The sequence below is a fragment of the Vigna umbellata genome, chromosome 8 (assembly GCF_029865625.1).
Source record: "Vigna umbellata cultivar VRB3 chromosome 8, Vumbellata_1.0, whole genome shotgun sequence".
In the NCBI taxonomy this organism is placed as follows: domain Eukaryota; kingdom Viridiplantae; phylum Streptophyta; class Magnoliopsida; order Fabales; family Fabaceae; genus Vigna; species Vigna umbellata.
This window is the reverse complement of record NC_142172.1, coordinates 29930703-29953252: the sequence shown is the minus strand read 5'-3', so window position 1 is coordinate 29953252 and position 22550 is coordinate 29930703. Positions and strand designations below refer to the sequence as shown.

The 22550-nt window shown below is 35.0% G+C and overlaps 2 protein-coding genes and 1 pseudogene across 2 annotated transcripts; 2 read left to right on the top strand and 1 right to left on the bottom strand.

Moving 5' to 3' along the window:
* Positions 1-7079: 7079 nt before the first annotated feature.
* Positions 7080-12081, top strand: LOC148194440 (short-chain dehydrogenase TIC 32 B, chloroplastic-like). Its single transcript, XM_088096581.1, has 8 exons — positions 7080-7582; positions 9518-9749; positions 9836-9915; positions 10348-10501; positions 10649-10727; positions 11376-11460; positions 11555-11601; positions 11692-12081. The coding sequence occupies exons 1-8, from the start codon at positions 7462-7464 to the stop codon at positions 11863-11865; spliced, it is 972 nt and encodes a 323-aa protein (XP_087952707.1). The 5' UTR covers positions 7080-7461; the 3' UTR covers positions 11866-12081.
* A 1325-nt stretch (positions 12082-13406) lies between these two features.
* On the bottom strand, positions 13407-14223 carry LOC124820972 (uncharacterized). Its single transcript, XM_047292762.2, has 2 exons — positions 14077-14223; positions 13407-13986 (listed from the first exon to the last, which is right to left on the bottom strand). Exon 2 carries the CDS (start codon positions 13957-13959, stop codon positions 13591-13593), a length of 369 nt encoding a protein of 122 aa, XP_047148718.1. The 5' UTR covers positions 13960-13986; positions 14077-14223; the 3' UTR covers positions 13407-13590.
* A 5403-nt stretch (positions 14224-19626) lies between these two features.
* On the top strand, positions 19627-22007 carry LOC148194439 (uncharacterized; annotated as a pseudogene).
* Positions 22008-22550: the final 543 nt, after the last annotated feature.

Below are 22550 nucleotides of genomic sequence, written 5' to 3'. Positions count from 1 at the left end.
TCCTCACATTTCTTATCTTTTCTTTTTCGAATTTGTCTCTTGTCAAAGGAAGTAAAGGTGATCGAGGTGAAGGCTAGGTGGGGCATCTTGGTCGGCATGTGTACTAAGGTTGGTGAGAGCTAACAAACAAAGGTAGAGCTCCAATTGTGTTGTTCAAGTTTTCCAACCTTGAGTTTTGATTGAAGTTGTGGGAAAACACTAGAAGGGGGTGTTAACTCATTGGCAAGTATATCAAATCATTTAAGTAATATAAAATGGTAAGACCAAGTATCGTTTCCCAAGAGACTCGTGTAATACTTGTTAATTGCACTATTAACGACTCATATAAACTCAAAAACAACATATCAATTAATAAACAAGTGCAAAGAAGATAAAATTTCACAAATAATTACAAGGCTGGACTTTAGTCATTAGAGACACTTGAATATGAAATAGACTAGAAATGATATGAAATGACATTGTTAAGGTTAGTTTTCACCAATTCACTCTTGTGTATAGCAAATTTCATCTCCTCTCCATCAATTTACTAAAGTCAATCCACAAAAACATTGTAGCCCTAATTCCTTCGGTGAAAGAGCCTAACTTTTTCCTATTAAACTTCAATCCCTTGGAAAATCTAACAAGCAAAACCCACATTAAAGAGCTAAGATATTAAGACAACATGTGAATCATCTTCCATCCCTAGAATCAATGAACCACAAGGACTCTTATTTCAGTTCTAGGTTCCATCTTACGTCCTCATAACCCACGAAACCCCAAAATCATGTCATGAACATTCCTATTACATACAAGCTTTAAGATTGGAGACAAGAGTACTAGCAATGGATAGAAAAAACATATATAAATACGAATCAATTATCCATTACACAAGAATTCATAGGCTACAACAGTCCCTAACAAGATGAATATGGTTCCACTTTCATGGAGAACCCTAGAGCTTACAAACATAGTGGATGGAAGAAGAAGGAGACCCAAAGGAAGAGAAGGAGATGTTCTCACAAGCTCCTCGCAGCCTCCATGAGCTCCAACAGTGAAATCGCACCTCCAAAGAACCAAAGACCTAAACCCCATCACATTTTAGGGTAAAATAAGCTTAATCTACCACATTAGCAAAAGTGGTGCTCAACGCCCTAGGTGGGGCGCCCAAGCGTCAATTGTGCGAATTGAATAGCGCTCAACGTCCTAGATAGGATGTCCGGGCACAAGATTTTTGAAGCAAATGGCGCTTAGCGCCCCTAGAGGGGCGCCCAAGCATGAAATTATGGCGCCCAAGCACCCTTGGAGGGGTGCCTAGGTGCGACATTCTTGCATCATTACTTCTTTCTCCCATTTTTTGCAGATTTGCTTGATCTTGTGGCTGGTTTAGCTCTATACATTGGTGGAGGTTCTTCCAAGCACAATATTAGCTACAAAATAAGGGATTAGTGATGAATTTATACCATTGTAGTCCAAAATATAAAAAAACACCAAAACAAGTTAAAATAAGGGATTTAAGCAATTAATAAGCTAAAAAGGAGCTGATTTTGTCTCTAAAATGAACCTCAGATAATGGTAAGAATTACCGTTATCAAACTACTCCAAACTTAGAACTTTGTTTGTCCTTAAGCAAAATGTAACTTGGCCTAGACAAAATAGCCCTACTACAATGGTCTGACAACTCAAGAAAACAGTTTCAATTAACAAAAGTAAATCAATCATGCTTCTCATCGTAGAAAGACCAATCAAGAGATAATGAGGCTTTAGCAAAACAAGCTTCAACTATGGTGCTCACAGAAAAAAAGATTACAAGACAGATGCAAATGCTTTATAAGGGATCAACAAACATGGTAAAATATTTTCCTTAAATGCATGGAATATTTCCTCACCAAAGAAAGATGTGTGTCTTTCACTCTACTATCTCAATGTCACACAAATCAATTTTGTCCTTTGTTTCAACCAACATAAACACATTCACATGCAAATTAACATCACAAGAACTTTCATGACTTGTATTGTAACTAGGTGAAGAAAGAAATTTTGTTTTTCTAAATACAAAGCACCTTGAGCTAAAAGAGCATACAAATCAAAACATAATAACATAAATATCTCTTTCTGTTTCAAATCAAATATAATCAATTTCCAACTCTTTTCCTGCTTTCATTAATTAAACTCTTTATTATCATTCCTACTACTATTATTATTATTATTATTATTATTATTATTATTATTATTATTATTATTAATAATTATTATAGATAGAGTTTTAAATTAAAAAAAATCCAAAGTCATTTCATAATTGTATTCTTCATCCCTCGTTTTAGGAGGGAGAATACCACATCTTTTCCTGAAATAATCTCCTTATTTATTCATAAATTCCTTGAGAGAAACAAACACATATCATTCTTATTTACTCTCTCAAATAGTAAATACCCTATGTACCAGTAGGGACCGTGTGTACCAGTAGGGATCGGGCAACATATGAGCCGGTCGGCCGTAAGACCAAATATCAGGAGGCCGGTCGGCCCTATGTGTACCAATAGGGACTGGGCAGCATATGAGCCGACCGGCCGTAAGACCAAATATCAGGAGGTCGGCCGACCCTATGTGTACCAGTAGGGACCGGGCAGCGTATAGACCGGACGTCCGTATGGCCAGTAATTACCCAATTACGCGACTTTGCCGCTCGTAATCCGGGTGAACAACAACTCATATGAGCCGGCCGTAAGACCAAATATCAGGAGGTCGGCCGGGCCTACTGCCAGTTGACCAGATTAAGATTTAGGTAAGTAGCTGCTAAAAGCTATTGGGCCGAAGTTGGATCGTGATTAACCTTTCACTAATCCCAAGCCCATAACAAAATCTATAAATACATGTCAAAGGTGAGTGGTAGGGGACACATTTACTGCACATTTATTACTGTTCTATTGAAAACGCCATTGCTCTCAAACTGACTTTGGCATCGGAGAATCTTTGGCAGGTCTTCCCCACCCGCACGCAAAGGAGTTAAAGGAAGAGTAGGAAGCGAGACCGGACGACCGAGAGATTGGAGGAGAAAGACGCGGAGGTATTAGACGACTCATCCCCTACAACTGAAACACCCTAAAAAAACAAAAGTCTTAATAAATTTTTCTCTTGAATCCTCCCAAAGTTCTTGAATGTGGTTAAGGTAAACAAAATTTTGAAAATATAGTTTGTATAATTCAAAAAATGACCATCATAACATCATTCCCAAACATAACATATAGGATCATAAACAAGAATATTATTATCAAATACTCAATTTTACAACCATCAATCTTAAATAACGTACTTATTCAACACTATTTAATATTCTTTTACTTTGAGATTTTATTAACTTAAAAATAAAAATATTTTTAACATATGAACATCTCTTTACCCTCAATGACTTAGCCGCTAAACTTGACTGTAAAAGGACACAAAACTGAGAACTTAGAAAATATTCCTTGGGATCTTGTTAAAGGAGCATTGCTCCTTCTGATAATAACAATAGCAATTTATTAACCTCTTTTTCTGTTTTGCGTGTGTTGGTTGATGTTGAGCTCGTTTCTCTGTTAATTAAACGTGTCTTGGACCACTAAATCGTGGGTGAGCACTTGCCTGACCAATTCAATCGCCTGACCATCTAAATTTTCTCACCACAGACACAAATTCAATATATAAATTTATACACACAACTATACCACAAATATATAATTATTTTAATTTAATAAAATATATTTCTTATACAATTAATGAATGGTGTACTAAATAATGCAAATTATATCGGTGTAATTGAATATGTTTTTTTTATACATAAATAGAAGGAATAAAGATTATAAAAACAACTTTTTAATAGGTTATTTTATTATTGGATCATGTTTAACTAGAAATATGCCGACATGTCATTGGTGTCATTAGTATTGGATTTAGTCACAACAAATCCACAACGAGATATACAATAATAAAATACATATGGCACTAGTTAAAAAATGGGATTAGAAAGCGCAATATACGCTTCGGTTTAAGCGAACCCGAAGCGTATAATAGTGCGGTGGCAGAGTCGTAATAATAGCTTAAATATATGTTTCGGTTGTCCCATGACCGGTGCCTAAAGCATGCTACTAACTCGATTCTACGTAAAACCGAGGCATAAAACTTTGCCCAAACCTGCTTCACTGACAACTGTTGGGTCTAATAAGAGCTACTAACTCGGTTGCCCAGCAACCGATGCCTAAAGGGCACTACTAACTCGGTTTTAGGCGAAACCGAGGCATACAACTCCTGCCACCTAACTCGGTTCTCACATTAACTCTTCATTTTCACTTCTTCTCTCTGTCCGTGGTCTCCCATTCTTCTTCTCTTCTTTGTGCTCACTCCCCTCGTGCTCTCACTCTTCTCTGTCCGTGCCTCCGCCGCTGTACGTCCTCCATCGCTACCTCCACCGTTGTACGTCCTCCGCCGCTGCTGCCTCCGTCGCTCTAGATCCACCGCTCCAGATCGCCATGCCAAGCCGCTCCAGATCGGCGAGCCCTCCGTCGTTGCTGCCTCCGCCATTGCTACCTCCGCCTCTCTAGATCCACCGCTCCAGATTGCCATCGTCAAGCCTCTCCAGATCGGCGAGCCCTCCGTCGTTGCTGCCTGCCTCCGCTGCTCTCGATCCACCGCTCCAGATCGCCGTCGCCAAGCCGCTCCATATCGGCGAGCCCTCCGTTGTTGCTGCCTCCACCATTCTTCCCCTCCGTTGTCGCCACCGCCCTAGACCGGCAATCTTCCTCCAGCCGTCGCAGCCCTGTGTGATGGGAAACCCTAAGGGAGCTTCCTGGTTCGTTGCAGAAGGTGTTCATCTACTCTTGTTCTTCTGCTTTTGAGGCCAGGCCAGTGAAGACTCACAATCACAAGCACTTTGGGTTTCTGAAATTGTAAAATGTTAGGTCTGTTTTGATCTCGGATTGGGATTGGGATTTTCCGGTTGTGTGAAAAACATTGCACCACTCCGTTTCTTGTTGCTGAAACAGTTTCTTGTTGCTTATTGTTGCTGAAATAATTTCTGGTTGCTGAAACAATTTCTGGTTTCTGAAACAATTTATGGCTGAGGTTGCATCTGAAAAAAAAAATAGGATACTGCCTCGTTATGTAAGAACCGAGGCATATTTCTGTCTGCTTTTTATCTCAGTCCATGACCCGAGGCATAAAATCTGTCCTTTTTATCTCGCCCATATATGCCTCGGTTGCAAAACCGATGCCAATAATAAAAAATAACCGGTGTCTTTTCTTGTTAATGTACTAGTGTGGATAACTCTTTTATACAATATAATCTATAAATTTTGATGGTGTTTCACTCTTTTCACACTTCAAAGTTTCATACAATTAATGACTTATAAAACAATCACTGTCATATTCCTTTCTTGTAATATTACTTAACCTACAAAATTTACAATTTTTTTCTAATCAATAAATACGTTAACAACTTTACAAACGAAATAAGAAAGAAAAAGATATCAAAGAAATAAGAAAGAAAAAGATGCACTAATTTATAATTAGAATCGATAGGTTTAGAAATCAAATAATTAAAACATATTTATTCGAAGACATATTGAGGTTGAAAGAGGTCTTTTTTGCATTTTTTTCAAAGGTTTATGCCAAAAGAGAACTCACTGAATAGTGTGTATATATATATATATATATATCCTTAGCTTTTTATTAAAAAATATAGGGTTAAATATGTTTTTAGTCCCTAAACTATTGGTCGTTTCTGGTTTTCGTTCCTCTTTCAAAGTAAGGTACAATTCGGTCCTCATTCTTTTCGAAACATTCGTTTTAGTCCTCGAAAACTAAACACTGTTTAAATATTTTGGTCCTCATTTAGCAACAAATGAGGACTAAAACCAAAACTCCGAGGATTAAAATGAACGTTTCGAAAAGAATGAGGACCAAATTGTACCTTAATTTGAAAGAGGGACGAAAACCAAAAACGACCAATAATTTAGAGACTAAAAACATATTTAACCCAAAAATATATAAACACTGAGTGATTTCTTCATATGTTACCTGCCAAAAGTGAAGTCGGAAAATACTAATTTAGGAAGAGAGAGACAAATAATGCTGAGAAAAGTTGAAATGCTGAGCTAAATGTTCTTTATTTTTCTGAAAAAGTTGCAGTTTGTTAAATTATTTGGTATGGCCATGTGAACCACCGATCAATCTAATCTCACCATTTCTGCGGAATCACCTCTGTCTCAATTACTTTCTTCCTGCCTCCACTGCATTAAACTGCACCAGTCATATGGTTTTCTATGATTGGTTGTTGGGCTTACATTACTGAACAACTATATATATATATATATATATATATATATATATATATATATATATATATATATATATATATATATATATATATATATATCACGTCAACTTATGGAAGAATCATAATAAAAAAATGTTTCAAAGATCAAAAGCTAGATCTTGCTTCATTACCAAAAGCATTCTTACCCCACAAGAAAACCTTATTATATTTTAAAATTAGGGACTGATTTCAGAAATAAAAAACCTTTTTCAGTGACTTTTGGACAGAAAGAATTGAGTGAAGTTGAGCTGATATGTATCCATCATGTCATGCTATTGAAAGGGTATCTCAATCACATGTTGTGTTGCTTTGAAAGTTGAAACGCAATCGAAAATATGTGAACCGAAGATAATGTGTTGTGATAATGAAGGGATGGATTTTGATCGTCTGGTGGTCCATCAATGTAGATGAGAACATGCTGAGACAAAAGCACTTGGTATGTTTTACGGCTCATCACTCCATAACTAAAGGGATCTCTATTTTTTATGAAAGAATTTGAAGGGATTAAGCGAAGGGCTGGTTAGTTGGGGGGTACGTAGTTGAAAACTAAATACGTGAACTGAAAAAGGAAGGTAAATAGTAAAGGAGTTTGTTTTGTTTCGTTTGCATATAATGGAAGACCGAGTTGTATTACTACTTAGGATAAAAGACAAAGCCAGAATAGAAGAAACAGGTGACGATTGAGTGGTTTGAGGATCTTCCTAAAAAGATTGAGGTGGTTCACGTGGGTTCCATTCCATTCCATTTTTCATACATTGGCATGGCCCAACGAAATTCCGTATGCATGATCAAAAAATACTAGTTGATGTTAGTTTGGTCGTTGAGGGAATTTAATTACCAACAGTTCCTCACCGGTGAGAATTTAATACTCCCATCTTTGGTTCAAAATGGATGGAGTTTGCAACCTGCTACCTCCCAACCCTATTTTTATAAATACTCTACTCACTCATACTTTTCTTCCCTCACCTTTTGCCAACCCTTTCGTCCCATATGAACCCATACAGTAGTAGTAATACTTGATACCCCAACAATGGTGTTTGCGTGTATGCTCGTCCATTTCTGCTCAAACAACCGAAACTGAGCTTAGTTTTTGAGCTCTTGAAACAGATTCTGATAAATTCTACATAGTGTTCACCATGCTGGGTATCATTTCGTTGGTCACAGGGAGGCCTGGACCTAGTGGATTTGGATCTGCCTCGACTGCTGAACAGGTTACTCAGGGAATCGATGCCAGTAACCTCACTGCAATCATCACAGGTCAGTTTTCGCAATCTCAATGAACAACAACATCAATTCCTAGCTTTTTCCCACTGTTTCACAAATCGATAACATTTTATTCTCTTTTCCCACGAATCTTAATGTTATCGTCAAGATTTTGAAAAACAGACTCTGATCTTCTTCACAACATTAAGGTTTTCTGATTCAGCGTGATCGTACTACGTGTCCCCAATTGCGGCTGCACGAGTCGCGTTTTTTACAGTATAAAAAAATATAAAAAGACAAAACCCACCGTTGGTTACATTACAGTTCTGGCTCTCACATGCATGGTATAAATTGTTTTCATGATTTTACTGCCTACATGTTTGTCGTTTTCCCGACATTTTGTTTGTGAAGAGATTTGTGTAAGCGGATACAGGGTCTTTGTTTCCCCTGGTTTTGTTTGTGTTTTTTTGGTCCATTTTAAGGAGTGAAAAATTTAGATCGTTGAGAACATTAACATGTGAGTTCGAGTGGCAGTCGCTGCTGGAGTCTATGAATGTGGACCCTATTGCAGTATTGTATTGCTGAGAAATCAAGAAAAAGAGACCTTTTTTTGTGGTACAGAATATGTTTGATGATGTTGTAGTTCTTTTTATAAAGATGAATTTCCTACCTCTGCATCTTGCTTCTTGCTTGTCCATTTGTAGCAACATTTTTAAGTTAGCAGATATTACTGATGTTTTTTAGTTGCTGTGTTTTCTGGTTGAGTCTTGATAAAGCTGTCATGTTTTGCTGTTTTGAAACAACAATTATAAGATCGCACAAAGGGTTTCCACTTTTAATTTCATTTTTTTTATAAATATACAGTGGTAATATTAATATCACCTGCTTCATGATAGGTTCGTTAAAAAGGTAGATAGATAGGTCAAGTTTTATGTAGATTATTGGATTTAGTCCTTTGTACCAGTGGGCGGGGGTTGGTTTGCTGGTATTCATAGCGAGAATGATTCTTATACATAAAGTTATATTATTTTAATTGTAATATAAATATACGTTGTAAAATTGTTTTCTTTTTAATTTTTTATTGTCTTTTTTTAAATAATTATCTGTTAATAAATAATTATCTATGAATGTTTGGAAATACTCAAGTATCTGTTTAATGAATACTCAGGCACGCAGACATAAGATAATTTTTCATCAAATGTAACGAGTGATGGAAGTTATCGCACGTGCCTATCCTCATTTCATGTTTTTAATATTACAACAAAACAGTGTTTTAAATCCAATCAAAGTTGGGAAATTATTTCTGACATCCTTTATTATATTGCTAAACACTTTTTATTTCTTCACCTAAGTTTTAAAACGGGGTGGAAGCACTGAATAATGAGGTGAAAAGGATCATTATCAGTTTCCAAAATAGTGATTTTCATGATTTAATCACTTGTAATCTTTCTTTCGTTGATTCTCTTGTCGCTCCACTTTTATACTATTCCATTATTTTCTATACAGTACCTCTGCTACTAAAGATATCTTGGATTTAAACTCTTCGTACTGAACTCATGATCAATTGCAATAACTGTTGTTTGGAACTAAACAGGTGGCATTTATCTCTCGTCAGAAGCAGGTAGAGAAAAAATTTAAGTAATAAACAGTGTGTACGTACACACCGCATTTTAGAAATAGCAATACGTTAGGAAGTGAACTTGCTGAGCTGAATCGAATAACAGTGACTTGAGAGAGAGTGTGGAATAATATATCCATATAAATATATTTATATAAATCTCGTTAAGATTTTAATTCTAACTTCATTTTATAAAATTAATATTTAAACAAAAATTTACATTCAATTAATTATTATAAATTTATTTTATCTTTAATTAACGTGAGATTTTCACTCAAACAATGAGATTTATATAATAATATATATATTTGAAATTGGGTTTAGTAAGGAATATCTAAAAATATTGTATAAACATTGGAAATGAAATGCAGGAGGAGCAAGTGGAATAGGGTTGGAGACGGCACGAGTGTTGGCTCTCCGAAATGCCCATGTGATTATTGGTGCTAGGAACATGGACTCTGGAAAAGAAGCTAAACAAATGATACTGGGTGAGAACGAATCAGCTCGCGTGGACATATTGAAGCTGGACCTTTGCTCAGTGAACTCTGTCAGAACATTTGTGAACAACTTCATCGCGCTTGCTCTTCCTCTTAACATCTTAATGTGCTTTCACTCACCCACTTTCTCTCTCAATCCCTCTGTCTTTTTATTCAACATCTTTACATGCCATTCTTGTTATTTGCTTTCAGAAACAATGCAGGAGTCATGTTCTGCCCTTATCAGAAAACAGAAGATGGGATTGAAATGCAGTTTGCAACAAATCATCTTGGTCAATATCTCTCGATACATGTCCAATCAATTTCTATTATGATTTTTTTTTAAAAATATATTTTAAGTTTAATTCAACTTTACAAAATTCGACGTTAAAAAAAGTTTTATATTCATTTATATAATATAAATTGATCTTATTTTTAGTTGAGATAAAACTTCTAATCCATTTTTTTTCACTTTAATGTATATATATAACTAAATATTAATAAGTAGTTCGATAATAATTTAACAGTGAGAGAAATAATATGTTTACACAAATTTTGTTAATATAGATTCTAGTACCATATATAAATAAGATCAATTGAATATAAATTTCATTTTACAAAAAGATTTTGTATGATTTAGTTAAATTTAAAATTTACTTTTTAACATTTTTTTAATTCTCATTAACACTGTGAAAAGTCTGATTTGTGTTATTATGATCTCTCAGGTCATTTTCTCTTGACTAACCTTCTTCTTGGTAAGATGAAACAAACAGCAAAAGAAAGTGGAATAGAGGGCAGGATCATAAACCTGTCATCAATTGCTCATGTCTACACTTACGAAGAAGGGATTCGCTTTGATAACATCAATGAAGAAGACGGGTATGCAATGCGAATGACCCTTTAACTACATTTATACTAAAAAGAATTGATGATTTAATGCTTATGCAACTCCGTCATGAATAATCAGTATAATCAGACTCAAACAAATATTGTATCAACTTTTATTTTCTCTCTATAACTTTTCAGATACTCTGACAAGAAGGCATATGGACAGTCCAAGTTAGCCAACATATTACACGCAAAAGAGCTATCTCGTCGCTTACAGGTCAACCTTTCTCTTGTTCAATTTTGATACTTCTAATCTTTATTTTTAATTGTGTTTTATATTAATTAAAATCAAAATTATCATTAAAATCATAAAAGACTCATCAAATTCAAAATTATAAATCGTGAAATTGTAATATAAACAGTCAATTTTACTTTTTACGAAAATATATTTTATATAATAAATATATTAATTTAGTTTTATTTTAATTGAAATTTATTGAATTGAAATCAGCAGAAAATATTTTTAATTTTTAACTCAATTTTAATTTTATTTTAATTAAATATATATACACTAATAAAGCGAATAAGTGGTGCATTTGAAAGAAAAATATAAATGCATTAACTTTTAATTACATTAACTCTTAACTAGATTTATGTTTTATTAATTTGGATAATTTAAAAAATAATTGATTGACACAATTTTAACTATTTTCTTTCATCACGATCGTCCATGAAAATATCAGTATAAAATCTCAATATAATAATCTTAAGATATTAATTACTAAGAAAAACATTGTTTTCCAAATTTAAGATGGATTGATAATAATGATAAGGGAAAATAGTAAAATATATTTTTATGGAAAATGTTAATTTTTTAAAATTCCTTGTACTGGAGCATTTATCGAGCATTTATTAATTTATACAGGAAGAGGGTGCAAACGTGACGGCCAACGCTGTCCACCCAGGGGTGATAATGACTCCTCTCATGAGACACTCTTCTTTACTTATGAGTACGTACAGATAACAACAGTAACAAAACAGAAAACATTTAATGTTGTTTTCATAGTTCTTACTAGACTGAGACCATGTTCTAATATCAAACAGATTTTCTGAAGATGTTTACCTTCTTCATATGGAAGAACATCCCACAGGTATATTTTCTGTTTGTTCTCCTCCTTCTAGCAAGGAATTTTAATAATACCAATCATAATTTTCTGTATTTTCTGATTTTGTCCAAACAGGGAGCAGCCACAACGTGCTTTGTTGCTCTACACCCAAGCTTGAAAGGGGTATCTGGGAAGTACTTTCTGGATTGTAATGAGTATCAGCCAAGTGCACAAGCCTCAAACCAACTCTTAGGTAGAAAGCTCTGGGATTTCAGCAACAAATTCATCAACTCACTTTCAAAAGCTTAAATAATAATTTCACCAATAATAGACCCACCTGTGTTTTGATATTAAGCTAATGAAAATGTTCTACATTTTTAACCAAAAAACTTCTGAAATTCTTGTAATTTGTATCCAAAACAGTTAATTCATAATCGATGTATCAAAACCCGCTACGCTAATTACCTACAGAGCAGTTATATAATCGTAAGTTCTAAATACGAGGGAAGATATTTCCCAAACATATACTTGATTAGTGCTTTCCCTTCACTCAATTTGCACTTAGTACGCGTATTATAGTATCTTCTTTTGTGCATCAAGCATATCATTAAAATTAGAGTAAAATTAAGGTAGTAAGTAATGGATGAAACTACGTTGTTAAAATTAGACTGTAAAATAAACTTTAGATTCAGGTTCGGAAGATTGTACGGACTTGTTGATGCTGATGTTTTTTTTTGTTAGAATTTTTAGATTGTGAAAGAAAAGTTAATAAATAAAGAAAAGTGTAGAAAGAGGAAAATGTGAAAATAATACTTGGAAGTAATATATTTTGTAGCTGTGTTAGATGTTCTCGTGTGTGTGTGTATATATATCAAATGTTAAAATATATGGGTATTTATAAACCTATAAATTATTTTAGAAAATGTTAGTCATAATTTACTTGGAATGTTATTGATTTTTAGTTGATTTTTTTTTTCATATCTTAGGTTTTTCTACAATATTATAGAATTTGTATTACCTTTTAATACTTCTATGTTAAGATTTTCTATATTATTTTAGAATTTGTATTACACTTTAATATTTCTCCTTGATGCCAATTCAGTAACTTTAAGCATAGCGTGTAGTAGTTCAAATATTGAATTTGGTAATGTCTTCGTAAAAATATCTACAATTTGGTTTTATGTTGGGTAGTTCTCAATCGAATTTGTTTAATTGTCTCTTCATCTCGAATGAAGTGATATTTAATGACTATGTGTTTTATTCTTTGATGATGGATTGGACTTTTTGTTATTGCTATTGTCGATTTGTTGTCACAATAGATAATAGTCGACCAATCTTATGGTTCACTCATTTCCTCAAGTATTCTTTGTAGCCATATTGCTTGACTCGTTGTTTTAACTTAGTCTCGATCATTTATCCAAAAGCCTATAAATACAAGAAATCAATAGGATAGCTAGAGACAAACATACCATGAAATATGTATCCTGAGAAGCGTTCAAAAAGAAAAGAAAGAGCTCAAGAAAAAAAATACATCTAATAAAAAAAAGAAGAGACAAAATAAAAATACAATGACCAAATTGATATTAATGTAATGATACGTTGCATGACAGTGACACGTGGCATCATTAGTATCATGTCATACCGTCATTGTTACGTGACACAATATCAACTTGACCTGTGACAATTTGTTTTTGTTTTTTTTTTAAATTAAAAATTTTAAAAACATTTAAAAAGTTAAAAAAAAACATGAACTGATATGTGACACCGTCTTTAACCGTGTTAGTATAGAACTAACTGCAAAAAAGCTAAGACAAAAAAAATATAAGACTTATTTAAGAGAAGTCATCACAGATAAGAATTAAAACTTTTATTTTATCTTTTCTTATATTTCTAAAAGTACCATGTATTTTTGAAGTGCATACGGTATTTTTCCGGCCCCTTTTCTTTTTACATACCTTCTTTAACAACAAAAACATATTTATGTTTACGGTAAAAGAGACAAATAGTTTTAGTAAGAGAAAAAGAAGGGAAAAATTAGGTGGGGATAGGAGAGTGTGTGGTTTCATCATGCTCCCAGAGGCCCACAGCTCTTACTACGCAAGCACAAGCAGCTACAATCAATGCTGCAAAAATGGGTGGAACGATGGCATCGATGCTGGATTTGGTGAGAAGGTGAGCAGGGAAACACGGTGTCTCTTCCAACGGAACTCTAACTCTAACGAAAGACCCACCACCATCGTTAGTTTTGCACGTGTGAGAGGAAGAAAGGGCGAAGACAAAAGCCACCTCTGTGGAGAGTGAAGCAACTGCCACCGTAAACGTCATTACCGTCACCCAACTCACAGCATACATTAGCAGAGGCCACGAACGGATGAAATTTGAGAGCCACACAAACATTGCCATCGAACAAGCTACCTTTGATCCTCTCACCTATATAAGTAATGAGAATGAAATCATTCGTGTTTTGGGTATTACAGTATAACTTTCAATGAAAACATCAAACATAAAAGGAGAACACACCTTTAAAATAACGGTGGTGCAATCTTTTCTTGCAGGAAAATTGTGACATGTTATGTTAGTATTTGGAGATAGAGAAAAACAACCTAATTAAGGCTACTTTTTGAGATGTGGGTTTGTTGGAGTTGATGGCAAATGAGATAGCTTGGAGTGTTGGACTCTCCTTTGTGGTTTGGTTGTTGTAGATTAGGTTTAGATTGTTAAGCAGGAAACTCATCACTTCTAATAAAATATTCATTGTTCATCCATTGGGGAAAAGAAGAATACTTTTTCTAAGAGAGATAAATATTTTTTATTTTTCTAATACAAATGTTTATTTCAGATTTTAAATTTTATTTATTATTGTTCTGAGAGATTTTTTTACTTCAAGTTCTATCTGTGTATGAGATTCTTATATGTTCTTATAATATTAACTACCTTGTGATGTCATCCCAAGTTGCTATATTTCTAAGGACACACTCCATGACGCTAAGGATCCTTGGATAAATAGTATCTCTAGTGGTTAGTGAATTGATTTCTTTTTAACCAATATGAGTTTATAAATCCTAAAGAATTCAATTTATAACTATTCAAATTCATATTACTTTAGATCTATTCAAATGTTTTTTTTTAAATTCAAATTTATATTTTTGAATCTTATTCAAATTCATTTAATTAAATTTGTCTCGGATTTAGATTTGATATTTTTTAATTTTAAAAATTTGAAATCATGGTACTTTTAAGTTTGTCTAAAGCGATTGAGAACTATGTTGACCCAAACTGGTGTGGGTCTAAGTTCGAGTCAAGTTAATAAAGAGAGAGTTACTCTTTCCACCATTCTAACAGTCCCTTTCACTTTCTCAAAAAAAATTTATTTCAAAAATATCTTAGGTTAAAGTTCTTTAACTTTTATCATTTATTTACTTTTTTTAAAACCCTAATTGCCCCCACCCCCTCACTTTCTCTCTTCCTCTCTTCTTCGCACACATAGAGCCTCACCCCCTTCCTCTTTCTCTTCCTTTATTCTTCTCTTACACATTTTTGTGGTTAAAACTTCCTTCTTTTTGTTCTTTTTGTATATGTGATGATGTATGTTGTGTGTTGTGTAAGAGGAAGAAGAGAAACGTGAAAGCTTGAATGAATGTGGAAAATCCGTTCAGCCTTCAACGGATCTAGAGATCCGTCCACGGATGTCGAGATTCGTTGAAGGCTGAACGAATATCTCACATCTGTTCCGCCTTCGCGTTTCAACTCTTTTAATCTTTTATTTTTAATTTATTAATTTATTTTTTAGATTTTAATTTTTAAACATTGTAAATGTTTATTTGTGTAGATCTTACATAATTTAATAACTTTTTGTAATATTTTTATGTATAAAAAAATTGTTAAAAATAAAATAAATCGTTGAAAGAGAAAAGTGAGGGAGTGGAGACTACAAAATTAGGGCTCTAAAAAATTGAGGGGGTTGGATCTTGATTTACATAAACTCTAAAAATCTTTTAACGGGAGGGCAAAATGGGAATGAGGAGGTGCGGGGAGCAACCTGTGGTGGTGGAGAGAGTAACCCTTTAATAAAGATGTCATTTGAGCCCTAGTACATGAGTTAACCTTGACCCTTTTAAAATCAAGTCCTACTTTTTTAACCCACTTAATAAAGATGTCCCGACCAAAGCCCTATGTAAAGTGGGTTGGGATAGAGTTAGAACGTGGCTAGCCCTAAACTAAATTAATTCATTTTAATACATTTTTAATTAATTCTTTTATTAGCTTTACAAATTCTATAGTTTTCAAATTTTGCATAACATTTTACTAATATCCTTTTTAATTAAATACAAATATATAAATATTGTTTTTGTTAAAAACTATTCAAAATAATTTTTTAATTGTAATTATATTTTAAATATATAATTTTATTATTTTAAAAAGTTAAAAATATAATATATATATTGATTTTGTTTAAGTTTAAATTAGTTCTCAAAATGAAACTTAATCATCATCTAATATAACTACGCCTAACATTGTTCCAAAGCATACTTTTCAAAAAATCTAATTACATAGATATAATATCTAATACTAAGAAATTTACTACATAACTACCCAAACTCATAAAAATATTTAAAACAAATATACAAAACTTTATTATTATTAAACCAATTCACAAATTTAATTACGGATTTACATTACTACGATGTGATCCGTTTAATACAAAATAAACTCACACACAATTAAACATTATATTAATAAATTAATATTTAATTATTAAAAATAAACATTACTTTATATATATATATATATATATATATATATATATATATTATTTTTTCTATTAAAAGTTTAGCCAACTCGGACTAGTTGTTATAAGAAAAACTATCTATCCTAAGCAGTAGAATCACATTACTTATAGACTTTTCAATTTTCGTTGTCACACGTGTCTAAAACTTTTACCGTCTTTATTTAGACAGCTTTCAAAAAGTATATATAATATCACACAAATTATTTATTATCATAATAATTTTAAAAATTTTGAGTTACATATTATTTTTTATTATAAAAAATAATTATATATTAATATTAATGGTTTTAATATAAACACATAATAATTATTAAAAATCATGTTTAATTATATTTATGATTAATAAAATTTAAATGAAATTAACAAACTTAAAATTATTATACTAAAACTGTAATTTTGTCCATATTATACTGAAAACAAAACACAACAATATTTATTTTTTAAGATATTAAAAATATCGTGTACATTTTTTTTGTCATCATACGATTTAATCAGAAATGTTTTAGCATTAAAAATCTAAGTCTATAAGTGATAAAAGAATTTATTTTCATGTAATTTGAATGATAAGTGTTTTCTAAAAACTGAGAGTGTGACTTGTTAAAATTAGAGAATATAAGAAACTTAGGTTTTATTTAACAGTTGATTTTGTAATAGTCTGAAGATTTTATAAAGCCATTGGGCCCTAATTTAACAAGCCAGACCCATTGACCCAAGGACACTTGAACCTTGGGATGGACTCTTTCCTTGCAAGTCAGATTTCATTTCACATATTCCTCTCTCTCTAGAACAGAAACCTTGCCCTAACTCAAGTGCTCTGACTTCTCTCTAGGTTTCCAGCCATTTCCACCGATTGAATCCTAATTTAGTGGTGTTTTCTTGTTCCTGGAGTCAAGAGCTACAAAACCATCCGATTGGTTTTGCGTTTCAGCGGGTAAGTAGATTTTCCCTCTTTCCCTTCACTGTTCTTGTTCTAGGTTGTACCATTTTCTGATTTCCTGTGTCCTGTGTGATTTTGTCTTTCATTCTCGGTTTATTCCGACTCGAAGAGCTAAAGTCTAGCACCTATTTGGTGATTTATAGGTTCTGTACAGTTTCGCACGGCGTAGGGGGTACTGTTAGAGCATCTGTGAACTGTGTTGAGCAACCCACCAGGTGAGGGGAGCTAATTATTTTTCTCTGAATTTATTGCTTGAATCTGATTTGTAAATGTATGCATGTTGTGATATGATTATTTTAATCTGTTTCGAATGAGTTGGTTGGCTGAAATTGTTTTGGTTTGAGGGTTTGGAGTAAGATTCTGTGATGGCATTGATATGGGTAGTAAGTAACTATACAGACATTGTTTTAGATTACCGTGAGAGGAAATAATATACATATATAAAAAAATAAAAATAAAAATTGGCAATTGAGGTTTAGAGCACAACAGATTAGTTTAGGTAACTTAAATAAATTAATTAAAAAAATTGGTTGAGAGCCTTTCTTTGTTGGTAGGATAGAGGGGACTTAAAAATCTGAGTTGGCACATCCCTGATCATAGAGCAGCCCTGGCCTGGTCCAGTCAGTTGTGACTAGTCATATTGCTAGCGCCGAAGGTGAGTCTGATGCGTTCAGACATCTGAACCCTCCCCGGTGACCAATTGGGTAGCGATGTGAAGTGGAGAACAAGTATTTTGTGATAATGAAAAATTTAGCAAGCAGTTTCATAATTAAGGGAACATTGTAAGTTATTTAGAGATAATATGTATGATAATATATTATATTATATAATGTATAGATTATATATATATATATATATGTATATATATTAGTTTAATATTATAAATATAAATATTTATAGTAACGTAATATATATATATATATATATATATATATATATATATATATATATATATATATATATATATATATATATATAAAATATAGATAGGTAACGTTATATATATAATATATTATAATTAACGTAATATATATGATATATATAGGTAACGTAATATATATGTATTTATATATATGTATTATATTTTTATGAATCTATCAAAAGAATAAGGTGCAAGCTATTTTCTTTTTTTTATTTATTATTTCATTCAGTATATTAAATTTGCAGTAATAAAATTGTTTTAGTTTTTTAGAGATTATGCTATTATTATTTTTACATATAATCCATGATCTTTATCTTACTGTTTGGTATATATTACTGTTTGGTGATAACATGACAATATCATCTATTAGAGATGATTGAAATTGGTTGTGGAGCATGTTCTGTTATATATGATTTGATATTTAAGGCTTAAATATGTGGTTTGATTATAATTCAAAGGTGTGTGAATTGGGAAAGACTGAAACAGGATTTCATGGTTGCTTATGGTAGTTTCAAATGTAGAATCTCTTGGTGAGATTCTTAGTGTTTTAAAATGAAAAGTAGGGGCTCAGCCTTGGGAGTCATTCTGACGCTCCAATGGTCAATCATACTCACTTAGAGAGGTTGAACCATGTGGTGAGGAGTAGCAGGAGGTCCTTAGTCTTGGGGGCTCCCAGTATGCCTCAAGGCGCGGAAGGGACTAACCTCGTGAGTGTGGCAGGGTGGGGAACCCAAGTTTCATAAGTCACCACGGGTGCAAGACTCGCCATAGCCCGACTATCATTTTAAAGTCCGGACGAGTCAAGTCTAGAAATTAACATGCTAATTAGGTTGTATTTCTGAAATTAATTGGTGTGAGTTATTTCTTATATGTATATGCTTAAGTTGAGTTGCATGATTTTATATAATTAGCTCACCCTTGCTTGTTTGTGTTTGTGTTTGTTGCATGCTTTTTCTTTTGCAATGATCATCCACTTGGATGTGAGCAGAGGAGAATGAGGCCTCAGTGAAGAATGTCCTGGAGGGGAATGAGGAAGCAACTTCTTAGTCTGTCTAGGAATTCCATAGCTTTCCATGTATCTGAACAATTCCAGTTCTTGTATTTTGAAGTACTTTAGTATTCCACGTTTTAAAATTTCTTCTACATTCCGGATTACTGTAATCCTTAAATTTTAATTTCTTAGAACCTTATTTGCTATTTTATTATTCTAACTGTTTTCTATTATCATCTATTTTGACGTCTTAATTTTATACCTGCATGAAGTATAATATTGGGATGTCACATTAGTGGTATCAGAGCAGTTTCTTTCTTAGGAACAACTCTTAGGTTCCGTGTGTGCCATGCAATTGCCCTTACACTCTTAGCGTGTCTAGCTCTTTTTGATTCGATTGATGTTCTGTTCTTTTTGTGTGAAACAGAATAATGGCGCCCAGGCTTCCACCTCCTCCACCTCCTCAAAATGAGCCTCTGAGTCCAATGCAAGACTGGAGGCTGTACTTGAGGCTCTTCAGCAGCAAAACACTACTCTGGTGCAACAAAACACGATTGCCCTTCAACACCTAGAAGCCGCTAGGATAGCCGCTGAAAATGCCAGGATATCTGCCGAGAATGCAAGGATGGAATCTGACCACACCCAGAGGCAGCTGATGGATATGTTGGCCAGGGGTGTACCTACTCAGGGTGCTTCCTCATCTGTTGCTCCAACTCAGGAGTGGACCTTGGAGAGCTTTCTCCAGCACCATCCAGCCAAGTTCACTGGCAAGTGCAGCCCGGATGAAGCGGATCATTGGTTCCAAGACATGGAACGCATATTTGAGGCAAAAGGATGCCCGGATGACAAGAAGTTGGCCTACACTCAGTATCTATTGATAGGGGAAGCTGGCCACTGGTGGAACAGTGTGAAGATGATCCTAGAGAGGCGTGAGACTCCTATTACTTGGGAGTTGTTCAGGACCAAGTTTTACACGGAGTACTTCCCTGATAGCGTCAGATTCGCTAAGGAGGTAGAATTCCTGGAGTTGGCTCAAGGAAACAAGTCGGTGTCAGAATATGCTGACCGTTTTAAACACCTTCTCCGCTTCAGCACTGTACAAGTAAGTGAGGAGTGACAATGCCGCAAATTCGAGAACGGCTTGAGGAAGGATGTGAAGCTGATGGTAAAAGGATTACGCATCCGAGAGTTCTCTACTTTGGTAGAGATGGCCCGAGACATGGAGAAGACGAATGCAGAGCCCGAAGATTCACAGGGCCAGCGAGTCCAACCACTGAGGGTTGGCGGACCAGCAATATCTAGAGGGGGATCCAGCTCTAGGACGACCCCTTTTTCTAGGCCCACGTCTTCTGGGTCCAGGAGTTCCTCCTCTCAGCCTTCGGTGCAGCAGGGGCATCCCAGTTTTAGCAGCCCTGTTCGGTGTTATATATGTGGAGGACCACACCTTCAGTCTGTGTGCCCTCAGTTGATAGGGTACAAGAGGTGTAACTTCTGTAGGCAGGACGGCCACTATGCCAGAGATTGTCCTACTGTTAGGAGGACAGGACCACCACCACGTCCAGCGGGCAGAGCTATTCAGAGGGGTGGCGTCAGGCCACAGGTAGCAGGGAGAGTATACGCTCTGACAGGAGCTGAGGCAGTCAGTGCAGGTAACTTGATTGTCAGCACGTGCTTGTTATTTGGAGCTTCATGTGTGACTTTATTTGATTCGGGGGCGACACATTCTTTTGTGTCTAAGTCTTGTGTGGAGAGGCTTGGTCTAGTGGTCAGAGAGCTCCAGTGTGACCTGGTGGTTTCTACACCGGCAGCTGGGCTAGTCAGGACGTTTACGGTGTGTTCCAGATGTCCTATAGAAGTTGAGGGGCGAAGGTTCAGAGTGAACCTTATTTGTCTACCTTTACAGGGGCTAGAGGTCATTCTAGGAATGGATTGGTTAGCCGCCAATTGTATCCTTCTAGATTGCGGAGGAAAGAAGCTTATCTTTCCTGAGGAAGATGAATACATGTCCTTGTCTCTCAGCGTACTTGGGCAAGACATTTGGGAAGGCGCGAGTTGTTTCCTAATTATGACTCACATAGATGCGACTCAAGACTTGAATTCCTCAGTTCCAGGGGACCAGAGAATGGATTTGCAGGTGGTGAATGAGTTCTTAGACGTCTTCCCCGAGGAAGTCCCTGGTCTACCTCCTCCCCGTGAGGTAGAATTCTCTATAGACCTGGTGTTAGGTGCAGGACCAGTGTCTATAGCTCCTTACCGTATGGCTCCCGCGGAGCTAGCAGAATTGAGGAAACAGATCGAAGAACTTCTTGAGAAACAATTTATCAGACCCAGTGTGTCAACATGGGGTGCGCCAGTACTATTGGTGAAGAAGAAGGATGGCACTTCTAGATTGTGTGTTGACTACCGAAAATTAAATAAGCTGACAATTAAAAACAAGTACCCATTGCCGAGAATAGATGATCTGATGGACCAGCTGCATGGAGCTACAATGTTCTCCAAAATAGATTTGAGATCAAGGTATCACCAAATCTTGGTGAAAGCAGATGATGTTCAGAAGACAGCTTTCAGGTCCAGATATGGCCACTACGAGTATGTAGTTATGCCTTTTGGCGTAACCAATGCGTCTGCTATCTTCATGGACTACATGAACCGGATTTTCAGACCGTTCTTAGATAGATTTGTGATTGTATTCATTGATGACATTCTAATCTATTCTAAGACTCGGGAAGACCATGAAGGTCACTTGAGGACAGTGCTTGGGGTGTTGAGAGAGAGAAAGTTGTATGCCAAGCTGTCTAAGTGCGAGTTCTAGATGGAAGAGGTCCGTTTCCTAGGGCATGTTATATCGGCTGGTGGTATTGCTGTTGATCCAGCCAAAGTTCAAGCTGTAATGGAATGGGAGAGGCCAAAGACAGTCACTGAGATCAGGAGTTTTGTGGGATTGGCGGGTTACTATCGCCGCATCATTGAAAACTTCTCCAGGATAGTATCCCCATTGACTCAGTTGACCAGGAAGGATCAGCCCTTTGTATGGACTGAAAGATGTGAAACAAGTTTTCAAGAGCTTAAGGAAAGGTTGACAAGCGCCCTAGTGCTAGTAATTCCAGACACTGGTAGACCTTTTGAGGTCTATTGCGATGCCTCTCACCAAAGTCTAGGGTGCGTACTGATGCAAGAAAGAAGAGTGGTTGCCTATGCCTCAAGACAACTTAAATTGCATGAGAAGAATTATCCCACTCACGACTTGGAGTTAGCTGCAATCGTCTTTGCTTTGAAAATTTGGAGGCATTATCTATATGGGGCCCAATTCCAAGTGTTCAGCGACCACAAAAGTTTGAAGTACCTCTTTGATCAG

Coding starts and splice junctions, on each gene's coding strand:
- LOC148194440 (XM_088096581.1), top strand. CDS start 7,462: ATGCTGGGTATCATTTCGTTGGTCACAGGGAGGCCTGGACCTAGTGGA. Junction 7,583..9,517: donor CCTCACTGCAATCATCACAG/GTCAGTTTTCGC, acceptor AATGAAATGCAG/GAGGAGCAAGTGGAATAGGG. Junction 10,728..11,375: donor AGCTATCTCGTCGCTTACAG/GTCAACCTTTCT, acceptor TAATTTATACAG/GAAGAGGGTGCAAACGTGAC.
- LOC124820972 (XM_047292762.2), bottom strand. CDS start 13,959: ATGGCAATGTTTGTGTGGCTCTCAAATTTCATCCGTTCGTGGCCTCTG.